The following is a 14,857-nucleotide window of genomic DNA, read 5'->3' as shown; positions in this document are numbered from 1 at the left end:
TCTACCTAGCCAACATGCAACAAGCTGTAAAATGGTGAGGATCCATCACCACATACCTTCCATCTTCCACAGGAGTCCCTCAAGGATCCATTCTTGTTCCTCTACTTTTCCATATTTTTATCAATAAGCAACATTCATCTTCTTGTGAAGACACCTTGATTCAATATGCAGATGACTATCATCTGCTCTTCAAAAACCTTAACTCGCCTCCAAGAAATCACTCAACAAGCTGCCATCTCTATTGAAACTTGCTACGAATTCATGCTCCTTTACCCATCACTGTAAAACTCTGCATACCCTTAGCTGGCTCGAACTCCCCCTCCACCTCTCCTACATTCAACTTATAACAATACATAAAATCGTACACAAACCAGTAGCCTGCCCAGCTCTTACCTCTGTAATCAAAATGTATTTTCCAAAAAAAAAACTCAGACTGGAAGACAACTGCTCACCATAAATAAATCAAATAAATCCCTTGGACAAAGCCTACACTTGTACTCAGTAGCAAAAAAAACTGAAACACCTTACTTCTAACCACCAGAATTACTTCCAACCTACCCACCTTTAAATGCTCCCTTAAAGAATACTTTACAAAATCTTGGACCTGCTGCTGTGCCAGTCCTGGCTGAACTTACTCACTATACTTTACTCAACCCCTTCAACCTAAATCACACCTCATAACCCTCTCCAGCCTCCTACTTCAATCCTTTCTTTTGTTTTTCCCTCTACCTTACCTTATCCACTTCATCTCTGCAGACTTTTCTTCAACCTCTTTCCTCCCAACTCACCTAAGCTACCTGAAGACACCCTACCCTGCACTCTTCTTATAATGTCCTTCACTCCATCATTCTTCCTTCTATAACTATAATATGAACACCATCTCTCATACTAAGACATCACTCATTTTCCCCTCACTGTCTCTAATTATGCAACCTCTGATATCTCTTTAAATATCTTATTAGAATAGTTTCAGGTCTCGTTTATCACATACTAATCTATATAACAAATATGACTACTACATTTTTCCTCACAAATTCATGTTATTGTTTTTCAATGCACTCTACTATGAAACATATATTCTATGTTTTTCTCATTACATTTTTTTTCACTCTTGTTTTGTAATGTAACATGATACTTTGTGAGTGAAAATATCTGTACTTGATTTTTGAAATACTGTGATTGTAGAGTTTTTCTCCCCAGGCCTCCGCTGAAAATTAATTACATGCTATATTTCTGTTATAACGATAGTTAAAGAAGGAGCAAGGCATTGGCATTTGTGAGACTTAGTTTGCTGTTGGCTGCCTATATTACTGTAAGTGTTGTTTACAGGATAATAGGAAGTTACTAGGCTAATGGCCCTAGTGCCCTTACAAGCCTAGCCAAATTCTACCCTTATTTCCACCATCAGCACCAATTCCCCTGTCCAAGGGGGACACAGGTAGAACCCCCAGGGTGAATTTACGGTCACCCATCCAACCGTCCAGACTGTGTTTGAAGACGCCCAATGAAGTGCTCTGTTTGACATGAAGTGGGAGTCTGTTCCAAAGGTGTGGTAACCTCTGGGAGACAAATCTGTCCCTCCAGCAGGTTCTACTGTCACATACCATGTTAAGGTCTTTAGAGCGAGTAACTCATGTACCATTCCACTTGCAGATATGCAGCATTTCCAATAAAGCAGGGTCAAAGACTGCCTTATATGCAGGGCACAGATTGCCTCTGAGTAGTTAGTATGAAATAGAATAAAGTGACAGTGATCTCAGAAGATCCACACAGAACAGATGTTGAAGACCTTGAATTTTCCTTGTGAGGAACCTTTGTGGTCTCTCCAATTGCTGCAGGTGCTTGGAAATGTACATACCAAAAGGGGTGTTGTACTCAATTACTGGCCTGATGAGGGAAGAGTACAGAGAGGTAGTACCTTCTTTTCTTTGATAAAATGCCCTTACTATGAGATGAGCAACACAGAATGTCCTTCTTACCACTGTGGAGACATGGTGATCAAAGTTAAGGTTGCTATCAACCTGTGTGAGCAGGTCTCTCACCACTGAATACTTAGGGTGTTGTTATTGATGTGGCAGTTAGCAGGAACATCGCACTTACCAAAGAGATGATACTACATTTTTTTTGCATTGAGTTTAAGGCCATGACTTTGGCACCAATCATTTCATTGTGTAAGACCCTCTTGTAAGATTATTGACATCATTTGGAAATTCTATGACCGCTCCCAGTTTGCAGTCATCAGCAAACTGTCAGCCGCAGACCTTTAGTTCTGGGTCTATGTTAAATGTTCAAACATCCAAAATGTCTAACATTACATGGTCAAGACCAAATGTTCAACATTTGGATGTTCGAACATCAAATAAAAAAAAGTAAAAAAAAGAAAAAAACACTAACAGCGTAGGCAGGGGGGGCAAGCCCCCCTGCACCCCCACACCCCCCTACTTAAATATACCAACTCCGAGACTGTACTTCAGTGCAGAAAAGGGAAAATTCTCCCTATCTACACCATACGGCGCCGTTGAAAGTCTATCTTCGAACATTCAAAATTTAGAACGTTTGGTCTCGACCATGTAACGTTCAAAATTTTGAGTGTTTGAAGAGTTGTCAGGTACCCTTTAGTTTTAGCTTCTACTTTGGAGAAATAGATTCCAAACAGCAGAGGTCCCAGGACTGATCCCTGTGGAACACTACTGGTTACAGGTCTACTGTTGGAGGTGGATGCCCCTATTTTGATTATATGGGTTTTATCAGTGAGCCAGTTAGTGACCCATCTAATGATACAAGGGTCAGTATCTAGCTGGTTGAGATTATAAATAATGCCTGAGTGGGGGACAGTGTCAAAAGCCTTCGATAAGTCTAGGTAGACTGTATGCACAGATTTCCCCTCGTCCAAGGCCTTAGTGACCGTCTTGAAGAAGTCCACCAGGTTTAACTGACATGATCTCCTTTTGACAAATCCAAACTGAGCAGGGTCAAGTGTTTGGAGCTTACCTATATCTTTAATGATAAGGACCATGAAGATTCACTCCATGGCCTTGCAGATAAGGCTAGTCAGGCTAACAGGTCTACAGCTCCCGGGTTCAGTGGAAGCATCACCTCTGTGCAAGGGAATAATGGTGGCCATTTTCCATTCAGCTGGGATAAAGCTGGTGCTTAGACTACAACTGAAGAGAGTACCCAGTAGTGTTGCTAATTCTTGTTTGAGCCCATGTAGGGTGCAACCTGTGATGTTATCAAGTCCCATAGATGCTGTTTTTTTGGCCTTAGGGCATTTATGACCTGCTTTTTAGAGATACATGGCAGAGGACAGGTGGTAGGGATGTCATGGGGTACGTGTGGTGGGGACAGGGGGAGTGAAGTTTTCACAGAAACTGTCAGCTAACAGGTTAGCTATGTCCACAAGCTCAGTATATCTGGTATCATTAACTACCAGTTTGGCACAAATCTTGGCTTTTCCTCTTAGGTTACAGATGTAACTAAAGAACGACTTATGGCTGTCCATAATTGAGGAAGCTAATTTGGATTCATAGTTTCCTCTGGAGAACTTCACAAGAAGTCTTATTTGTTTGTTTAAGCCGAGGAAGTAGCGTTTCCAGTTTAGGGCTCACTCCCTCTTACTCAGACAGCAATTTCTTCCTCTTATTGTAAAGCCTGTTAATGGCAGTTGTCCACCAGGTAGGTTTGTGCTTCCTTGAGGAGCTTGTTTTGGTCCTATCAGGTATGGCAGAGTCAGTGCAGTTATGCAGGTGTTTGTATTAAGAACTGGTGTAGAACTCTGCATAACTGACGGCTCTATCTGAGGGGGGAGGTGCAGTAAAGCTATTTATACTATTCTGTAAGAGGTTACAATTTAGTTAGGGGAAGCTTTTTAGTTTAGTTGCTGCTGGTGGGGGAGGGTCTGGTGTGACAGTTACTTCGAATGAGACTGATTTGTGGTCAGATCTCAGTAGAGAAGACCTCACAGTAGGAGTGTTACAGTGGACCCCCATATTGGTAAGCACAAGATCCAGGATGCTGGCACCCCTTGTGGGGGTATCAACCATTTGGTCCAGGGCATTGGAGTTAATGAAGATGAGAAACCTTTGGCCAAGTGAGTTAAAGCACAAGTAATTTACTCAGTCAACGGATGGGTAGTTAAAGTTGCCCAAAACCATGGTGTTTGGATGTATCTTAATAAAACTCAAGTAGATCCAAACAGGCAGAGTGGGTGTCCTGATTCATGGAGGAGATCCTGTAGCTGGCAATGACTTGAATAGGTGTCATACCAACAGTTAATTACATCTAAAGTATCTCCAGGGAATCACACTGTGTACTTATCTTTAACAAATATTGATGCAATGCCCCCTTTCTTTTTCAGTCCTTCAATTTGTGGTCTAAACGTGTGGAAGGAGGTGTAACATGGTATGGCTGGGGTGCTCTCCACAGCCTTGAACCAGGTCTCCATGACTGCACAAATATCTATGTCTTCTAAGGTAAGGACTACTTCCAGTGACTGCAGTTTCATGTTAAAAATCCTAGCATTTAGCAGCATAACCTTGAGGTTGTTTTAGGTGGAGTTTTTACATCCTGAATTTTGTCATGGAGACTGCCTAAAAAAGGCACTATGGGGTGCCAAGAGCCTTTGCCATTAGCCAAAATCCCAGGGGTGACAGATGAAGATTATCTCTGGCAGTGCATCAAGGTCTGTCATCATGTCATCCCAGGCAGTCAGATACTATAGCCCCTTAGAATGACACCAAAAACTAAGCCAATTATTGAAGTCAATCACTTTCTGTTTGCATTGAGGCATCAGTTAACTGTTAAGTCACACGACAGCTGAAGAATGCAAAGTGTATTTTGCTATTTCTCCTCTTCTTTTTCCTTCACTTTAGAGTGCACTATAAAACAACCACACCACATAGCACATCCTCCTTAAAATATTCTCAGTAGTGGGTCATTTCCAGAGCACAACAATATGTATCTTGGCAATTTATATTTCTAACAAGGATCAGGATACCAGTCCCATGTGAGACAGAGGTCACAAAAGGCATTTTTGTTCCTTATGAAAATACAATACCAGATGTCACTGATTGAACCCTTGCTGTACAAGATATTAAAACAAACGTAGAGTGCTACAAGCTCATTTTAAAAATAGATTTGCTCACTTCACCTGCTTTAAAAGGGTAGCCAGATTTTAATATAATTCTCATCCTCCCCATTCTGTCATTCTGAAAAGCAGTCATAAGACAAAGTTGCCCAATCACTGTCCTATCCCACAGCTCAATAACTTGCACACACATTATTCATCTTAATGTATATACCAGACTCTCAACTTCAGCATGTATGTCTTGGTTATCACTGTTCAGTGGCATCATCTCTCAAGCTCAACCAAATCATCCTCTACTCTGGGATTTCCTGCAATGGTGCAGCAGTGAGCAGACATTCCACTGCTTCCAGTCAAGAATCTTTACAAAGTTGGAATTTGCAGCTGTTTGGTGGTTTCAAGGACACAACTCTGGAAAAATATGTTTTTTGATACAACCTATATTGCGAAGCTAGGCAAGTGATTGATAAAAAACACTGATAAGTAGCTGAGTTTATTGAAGTAGCTGGACAGGGTCACAGACTACATGGTGGGTGAAGAAATGGCCCCAATCCCAGTATTTAGTTTCAGAGTGCTAGTGGTGACCATGCCGGAGCACAGTGTAAAGAGCTGCTGTTAAACTTCAAGGAAACAAAAGATTAGACAGTTGTACAGTCTTGATGAACAGAAGAGGATGAGATGGTGAAGCCATGAAGTTCTGTAGGACTGCCATTTTTTGCTATAACTTAAAAGATCAGAATGTAAGAGTGAGACTTCAGTCTTAACTTGAAACATAAAAAAAACAAAATGGCAGACCATGCCAGAGCTTGATGGAAAAATATTCAAATAATCAAGAGTTCTTGAGAAGGTGGAAGCCAATGATTGTGTGATATTTATTTAAACCAAGCTGGCTGAGTGGAATGTACTGCAAGACAGTGAATTAAGAAATAAGCAGCCTTACAGAATTTACAAGCTGCACTAGAATAATAATATATAATAATAATAATAATGAGAGTAAAGCATGAATTTGTTAGATTTTAGTTATACAAGGTAAAGGATGAAATACTGATACTCCGGGGGACAAATAAAAGGTACCAAATTGACATCCCTGATATGAAATATATGCTGTTTCATTTATCACCCTACCCATCTCTATCTGCTTTTAGACAATTATGGACAAGACCTTAATAAAAAAATAGCTGAGATACAGCAGTCTTATCAGACCATCTCTAATATGATTTTCCCTGGCAGGCAAGTTACAGTCCTATGTTAGTTATTTCTATATCAGAAATTAGTGTCAAGAACCTTTAATGATAAAAACACTCCGAGAACAGAAACTCTTACATGCTGTTTCTATGTACAGGCAAGTGAGATTTTTATCTGCAAAGGACTAAGTTAATAAGAAAAGATAACCAGCTTTTCGTTTCCTAAGCTGCTACCAGACAGGGCAGCAACGTTTATTACGTCACTATGGCTAGATGGCTTACACAGTTCACTGCAAATTGCTATTCACAGTATAGTAGATAATCGGGTCTATGTTAAATCATCGAACGCTTAAAAAAGCGAACAATGATTTATCGAACCCAAGAAAGTGAAAGCTTACAATCTCGAATGCTTAGAACAGCAATTTTTTTCCAAGGGGAAAAAAATCGCTGTTCCACAAAAAAAAAAATTGTAAAACATTACATAAAGTGTGGGGGGGGGGGACTTTGCCCCCCCCACACACACCCTGATGTGGGGGCTGTGCCGCCCACACCCCTCCTACTTAAATATACCAATTCCAAGATCGCACTACTGTCTCAAAAACTGCAAAGTAACAGAAGCAGTCAAGCAATTTCTTTCCCAGGGAAAGAATTCGCTTACATGCCATTTTGCTGTTTTGCCTTTTTGTGCTTTCAAGTTTGATCAAGACGCATTCAAAAGAATGCATCTTCGATCACTTAATAGGAACCCTAGATAATCCTCTTCTGTACCCATAGTACACTGAACAAAGGCAGTAGCCATCTTTCAGGCTTTCATTAAAAATGCATCTGTGACATCCTTGCACTGGCCCAGTAATTAAGGAGCCTCAATTCTCACTACTGGCAACAGTGAGGGACATACACAGAGGATGACAAGTACACACACAGCAAAGGACAATTTACCCTTAAGAGCACACAGAGATCACAGTCAGTCTGGGGCTGGTTTCTGCCTCTTTCTCCAGATCCCCAATAAGACTCCCCACTGGCACAGCTATACAGAGTTATGATCTCAGCTGAGGGGTCAAGCCAAGCCCTCCAGCACCCTCTATGTCCACCTAGTGCTTTGTGTCCCTGCCCAAGTAGCTGACACACACACACACACATTTTGAGATATGATTTATATACAAACACACAGATACTCCTGGGGAAGGCTGGCACATGTTTACTAGCTATGCCCCCTTCTGTCCAGACTATAAGGTAGTTATTGCTGCCACCAACCCCTTAACAGCTAATTTAAGGCCTTTCCCAGAGGGTGACCAATCCTACTGTGTGATGTTACTATTATCCAAATGGTAAGTGTGACCAAGAGCAAGGCTATTTAGGAATGGCATGTACAGTGTCACCAAATGCATATGCAAGTACTCTAAGAGCTTAAATATGTCTCACAAATATCAGCCACAAAGATAGGTTTAAATATATTTAATAATAAATAATAAAAGAACAAGACAATACTCAAAACAGTAACTACAAAGTTCACAATCACAGGAAATATTTTAAAACAATATTGCAGGACAGTCTCAAATGAATACAGAAAACATCTAAACTAATCTTTACTATATTCCTATCTATCTCTAAAAGAAATACTCTGCCTAAATCTTACTTACAAAGCAACACACAGGCAGAAGTGCTGAAGGGACGTTTTTAGGTCCAAGACAAGATACAAAGTGCACAGTCTTTCTCTGAGAGAGTTCTTAAATTACTATCAAACATTACTGCTGGGTCAACTTGGATGACATCACTCTGTCACCTTCCTTCAGTTCCCAGGCTAACAGAAACTCAAAATGTTATCATCTGTGTGAGAAGTACACATATCTCAGATGTGGAGCTGCTAGGAAGCAATAAAATACTTTACATTTTAAACCTAGCAATTAAAATTACTTTCAAGACAACAGAAAAACGTCTAGCTCTGTTCTTTTCCAGTAGGGTACACTGTGGATACATTCTTGAAGCTCAGTACATAACATACAGTTCAACACACACCTCTGCACACAGTAGTTTAATATACACATAACATATAGTTCTCTTACATTTGTAAGACAAGCATATGAATCACATTAATATTCACAAATGACACATGACTATCCCCAAAATTCCAGATAGATGGGCTGGCAGTGTCACCCCCCCCCCAAAAAAAAAAAAAACTCAAGCTAGTTTTTCAAGTGACCCTTGAGTAATGTTGCTTGAGAAGGTTGAGCCTATTTGGGAATACCCTACCCCATTCCCTGTCTTGAGAGCCCATCTGCGTTAGCATTGCTAACCCCACTGAAGTGCTGCACCGTCATATCATATGCTTGCAACCCTAGGCTCCACCTTAGTAACTTGGCATTTTGCTGGCTGGTTTGATGCAGCCCTGTTAAGGGATTGTGGTCTGTAACTACAGTGAATTACCTTCCATACAGATAAGGCTAAAGTTTCTGCAGTGCCCACACTATGGCTATGCATTCCTTTTCTACAGCTGCATAGCATTCTTCCCTGGGTTGGAGCCTATGACATATATACCACTAGGTGCTCTTCTCCCTCTGAGGAAACCTGGCTAAGTACAACCCCCACCCCATGGTTTGAAGCATCCACCTGCACAACAAATTATTTGCTGTAATCTGGACTGGTTAGCACAGGGGTCCTCCCAAAGCTCCTTTAAGCTTCTGGAATGCCTGCTCACATGTTGGGGTCCACACTACCTTACCTGGCCTGTTTTTTCTTGTCAGGTCTGTGAGGGGAGCAGCTATGGTACTATAACTGGGGACAAACTTTCTGTAGTACCCTGCTGAATGGCTTCTACTTTGGCAGGTTCTGGCCTAATCTTACCACTCCCCACTCTATGTCCCAGGTAGAAGACCTCTGCCATACCCACCTGACATTTGCTGGGCTTAATGGTCAACCCTGCCCTCTGTAGTCTGCCCAGCACCTTCCTGACATGCTGAAGGTGCTCTTGCCAGTAATAGCTGTAGATGGCAATATCATCTAGGTAAGCAAGGATAAAATCTCCTGCTCCAGCTAGGATATGATCTACCATCCTCTGGAAAGTCACTGGGGCATTTTTCATCCCAAAGGGCATCTTTGTGAACTCATACAAGCCAAAAGGAGTCACAAAGGCTGACTTCTCTCTAGCACTGGGAGTCAAGGGCACCTGCCAGTAACCTTTGGTAAGATCAATGGTGGTAAGATACTTAGCCCCACCCAGCTGCTCTAGGGCTTCATCTGGGATAAGCATCTGACTCAGTGTGACTAATTTCCTGTAGTTCACACAGAACCTGGTGCTGCCATCCTTCTTTAGTACCAGCACCACTGCGGAGGCCCAGGGACTCCTGGACCTCTGAATTACCCCTAGTTCCAACATTTCCTGTTTCTCCTCCCTCAGAGTCCGACTCTCTCAGGCACCCCATAATGGGCCTGCTTACACATTGTGGTGCACCAGCTGGGTGCACTCTGGTTTCCCAGTGAACATGTCCCCAAACTCCTGTAATACTGCTCGGATTTCTCGAACCTGCGTAGGGGATAGCTCCTGGGATACTGTTACCCCTTCCACTGAGGTGTCAGTCCGAGCCTCACTGAGGAGATCAGTCACCAGATCCCCCTCAGACTCCTCTTGCCATCCATGCAAATACTCAGCACAAGGGCCTCCCTATCATGGTAAAGTTTCATCATGTTAACATGGTACAATTTGTACCCCTGCCTCCTGCGTAGTAGCTCTATCATGTAGTTAGCATCACTGACCTTCCTTACCACCTTGTAGGGTCCCTCTCAAGCTGCCTGCAGCTTGTTGTGTCTGACAGGAATGAAAACTATTCCCTTCTGCCCTATAGCATACTCTCTAGCTTGAGCATTTCTGTCATAACAGACCTTTTTCTGCTGCTGGGCTTCTGCAAGGTTCTCCTGGGTCAAGCCCACAAATTCCCGGAGCCTTGTCCTAAGGTTTAGGACATATGCCACAACAGGACTCCTTGTGGGATTCAAACTCACCCTCCCACTCATCTCAAATCAAATCTAGAGGTTCCCTCACCCTATGCCCATACAGCAACTCAAAAGGTGAAAAACTTGTGGATTCCTGGGGAATTTCTCTGTAAGCAAACAATAGATGGGGCAAATATTTGTCCCACTCCCTCTTAAACTGGTCTGCAAATGCCTGTAGCATGGAGTGTAGCGTTTAACATCTCAACAAGACTATTAGTCTGGGGATGGTAGGGATGGTCTTCAGGTGCTTCATCCCACAGTGCTTCCACAGACAAGCCAGCAGGTCTGACATGAAATTGGCACCTCTGTCAGTCAGTATTTTTTCTGGAAAACCTACCCTGCTAAAAATCTCTAACAAAGCATTTGCCACCTTTTCTGCCTCAGTGGAGGACAGAGCCACTGCCTCAGGGTATCTGGGAGCATAATCTACTAGCACTAGGATATACTTTTTCCCTGTGGAACTTGAGGTACTCAGAGGCCCCACAATATCCATAGCTACCATCTGAAATGGCTCCTCAATCACAGCCAAAGGCATCAGAGGAGCTTTCACCTTGTCCCCTGCCTTGCCTACCTTTTGGCACTGCTCATAGGTCCTGCAGTACCATTACATCTCTGAAAATTCCAGGCCAATAGACATTCTGCATAATATGTCTCTTTGTACATTTTACACCCATATGACCTGCAAAGGGAATATCATGGGCTATGGCTAGAAGTGCCAGACAGTAGGCTCTGTGCACTACCAACTGCTGTATTCTCTCACCCTCTAGTGCTCCCTCAGGGGTCCACTCTTTATAAAGTAACCCTTTGACCCATTATACAGATTCCCCCTTCCCTTGAGAATCAGGTGCCTCACTAGCTACCTCCCTCAGGCCTTGTAATGTAGGGTCTGAGATCTGAGTGTGTCTCAACTCTCTCTCTGTAACCCTTCCCAGCTCCCCTTCCACAGGAAGTCTGGTATCCTCGGACAGTGGTGCCTCACTGTCAGCCTGGGTACTACTACTCACCTCTGCCCTTGCAGTCACTCTGTCCAAGGGAACATCAGTACCCACAAGCATCTGTGGCTCACCTTCAGTCTCACTGCTACAGGGTAGCTCCCTCCCTGAAGTAACCACTTCAGTCCTGGCTGCAAGTGTGTGGTTTGTCTGGGTCTCCCCAAGGCTACCAGAGCAACATGCTTGTTTCCAAGCCTGACTGCGTGTAACTGCATACACACAGTTTATGGCACTATCAAAATCATTCCCTATCAGGATATCTGCAGGGATATCCTCAAACACACCTACTTGACTGCTTCCTTTTCCACCCTCCTAGTCAAGGTGAACCCTAGCCAAAGGTATATGGAATGGGGTCCATCCTAAAGCTCTGACTGGAGTAGACTGACCAACCAAGTAGTGCTCCTCTGAAACCATTGCAGGCTTCACAATGGTTAGGTCAGAGGCAGTGTCTTCCTTAGCAGTGGCCTCTTTCCCATCCAATAAGATAGGATATAATCACTTGTGGTTTAGTACCCTTGTTGTCTCGAGACAACCTACTGTTGGCATTTTGTAATTCCCACTTACTGGCTCTCCTACCTTTTGTTCCCCATCTTGCCTCCTTGAACATCTATATGCTACATGACCCCACTGGTTGCATTTAAAACATTTAACCTTGGTCCTGGACGTGTACCAGGACTAGTGGCTTCCCCTGCTACTGGCAGACTCTGGGTAGTCTGGGCTGCCCCCCATGAGCAGCACTGGGTGTCTCTTTCCTGTGCAGTGATGCCCTGCTTGCTAGGTATAGGTCTTCCTTCTTCTCCAACTCATCTGCAGGAGTGCATTGTCTATCAGCTAACCAGATTCTCATGTCTTCAGGCAAAGTGCTAAGGGCTTGTTCCCTCACCAAAAGATCTGCCACAGAGTTCAGAATCACAGGAAATATTTTAAAACAACATTGCAAGACAGTCTCAAATGAATACAGAAAACATCTAAACTAATCTTTACTATATCTATCTATAAAAGAAATACGATGCCTAAATCTTACTTACAGAAAAACACGCACACAGAAGTGCTGAAGGGATGTTTCTAGGTCCAAAACAAGATACAAGATACATAATGCACAGTCTTTCTCTGAGAGAGTTCTTAAATTACTATCAAACATTACTGCTGGGTCAGCTTGGATGACATCACTCTATGTCACCTGCCTTCAGTTCCCAGGCTAACAGAAACTAAGACTTTTATCATCTCTATGTGAGAAGTACATACCTCTCAGATGTGCATCTGCTAGAAAGCAATAAAATACTTTACATTTTAAACCTAGTAATTAAAATTACTTTCAAAGACAATAGAAAAACTTTTAGCTCTAGGCATTGCGTCTGCTTACTGAGAGATAACACAATCATAAAACACTTTACTTTTCAACTTATTTTCTTGAAGTTTTGCAAGTTAGCTCTGTATGTTCCAGCTTCCGCTATTAAAACATACATTTGCACAGGTATAAAGTTTATATACATTTCTGTATTTTTCCAGTAGGGTACATTGTGGTTTCAGTCTTAAAGCTCAGTACATAACATACAGTTCAACACACACTTCTGCACCAGTAGTTTAATATACACAACATATAGTTCTCTTACATTTGTAAGACAAGCATATGAATCATATTAATATTGACAAATGATGACACACTACTATCCACAAAATTCCAGATAGCTGGGCTGGCAGTGTCATAGCATCCATAAAGCCAGGTCCCCAGTGTTGCACAGAAATGACACCCTGTCTATAATCTATGTGAATCGTGTTAGATTAGCTGCATGGGCCTGCTTGAGTTGGTATGGGGAGTATTGGCATGTCTATCCTTGTGAGGGAGGGGCAGAACAGGGCCATTCTATACAGCAATCCCTTGAAGGAACACAGGCAGTGTTTGGGGGGATGAGTCATGTAAGTATGCATGCAGTTCATCAAGTTGTATACATGGTATTTTTTGTTAGTAATTGCCCCGAAGTGTGCACACGCACAAGGAGGTGAAGTAGCTCCAGCAGTCATGTGGGTTGGGTTGCGCATGCCACACCCAGTGGGAGGAGTTAGGGCCTTAAGAAGAAAAATGCTTCATTGCTGGGATGTCAGAAAGGGCATAAAAAAACCCAAGGCTCTTTTGCTTGGCTATCACCCCCTGTGCTTGGGGTACCAGTATAGGGGAACAAATAAGCAAAATCCGACTGAGGTGGTCATGATCAGTCATGATGACAGACAGGGCATGACAGCAAAAAGAATACAAAAAAATAAACATCTATACACAACATCTGTGGCTGCAAGACATGGGCTTCTCTGCACACTTCAGCAAAATACTACAAAAACTGGATTAAACTTCAATGTCAAAGTATTTTGTCTGTGGGACTTCAGATGAGTACACTGTCTTAAAGGTGGAAGAATATAGAAAGGACTACATCAGATACAAATGTTATGTACTTGCCATATTGATAGAGATATGCGCAGTCAATGCTCATATTCTTTAACACCCCCCCCCCGGCATTGGTGGAGGAAGTCTGAGGGTATCTTTCTTTTTGTTACAAGTATATTTATATGTAGGTGGCTTCAGGCCTTAGGAAATATTTTCTCCTGTCATGCTGACCATTGCCTGCAGCAAGTAAACCTTGCAGATCAAGTATGGATGCAGAACATGCATATCTATCATTACACTAAACACATCTTCACTAATGAGTCTTTTCTGTCACATTCATATACAAAACACTGAAAATGTAGCTGTTTTCATACTTAGACTAGTCATTATTATAGGTTTAACAGTAGGCAGAACTTAGTTCACTTTCTCCCTGAAGACTACCTATGCATTTTAATCTGTTTTGGTAGGTTAATTAATACAGTAAAATTCAATAAAACAAGTGGGAACCAAGCAAATGGAAAAAAGGCAGCTGAGAAATGATATTTTTTTGCAAATTTTGTCAACTAATAAATTATTCTAAGCATGAAATGTATCCTGCGTGCTCTTTATACTTTTTCAGCATAACAGGCACTGTACATATCTTCTACAGCTTCCACATGATTAAAATTCCCATTCCACTTTTTTTGTTTGCAAATACTAATTAAAACAGCACCAGCTAACCATTATACACGTCAGTTTTACTTGCGTTTTAAAGTACAATGAATATTTTTGAGTTCACAGACAAATGTACATGCCATTAATTTTCTGTAAAATCTAAATTCAACAACGCTCCTTTTAGCCTGCCACTATTCTATGAAATGCAGTTGTGTAAAAATGCTGTAAAACATTCCAAACTTTTAGTGTTTCTCACCCTAGCTTTGAACACTGGCTGAAAAGTTTTCAGAGCTTGAAGGAGCTTTATCTGAGTGGCTGCCTCCTCAGCTTCTTTGCCATCTGCAAACACATCAAAAAGTGCATCCAGGGCTTCTCCTGTTACAACCAGAGAAGGATCCTTAGTGGTGACCTGAAGCAAAAAATGTCCTATCATCTGAAAGAAAGAAAAAAAAAATCGGGGCTAAGTCTAAAGGCTTAGTACCTTGGCCATGCAACAAAACCATCTGATGGACACAATTTCAAGTGTAAAACAAACACAAAACATTTGCAAAAACTCAAATTCTGAAACAGTGACTATTAA

General features: G+C 42.0%; 1 protein-coding gene across 2 annotated transcripts in view; it reads right to left on the bottom strand.

The window, feature by feature from the left end:
* HEATR3 (HEAT repeat containing 3) overlaps positions 1–14,857 on the bottom strand; it is a 603,471-nt gene that overhangs the window by 7,849 nt on the left and 580,765 nt on the right. For both annotated transcript variants that reach the window (XM_044081978.1, XM_044081979.1), the window contains one exon: positions 14,534–14,710. In XM_044081978.1, coding sequence (XP_043937913.1) covers positions 14,534–14,710 — 177 coding nt within the window. The remainder of the gene's footprint in view (positions 1–14,533; positions 14,711–14,857) is intronic.

Source organism: Protopterus annectens, chromosome 8.part1 (genome assembly GCF_019279795.1).
Source record: "Protopterus annectens isolate FY-2018-M chromosome 8.part1, PAN1.0, whole genome shotgun sequence".
NCBI classification, from domain to species: Eukaryota; Metazoa; Chordata; order Ceratodontiformes; family Protopteridae; genus Protopterus; species Protopterus annectens.
Note: the sequence above shows the minus strand (reverse complement) of the source record. Positions and strands in the feature narration are given on the sequence as shown.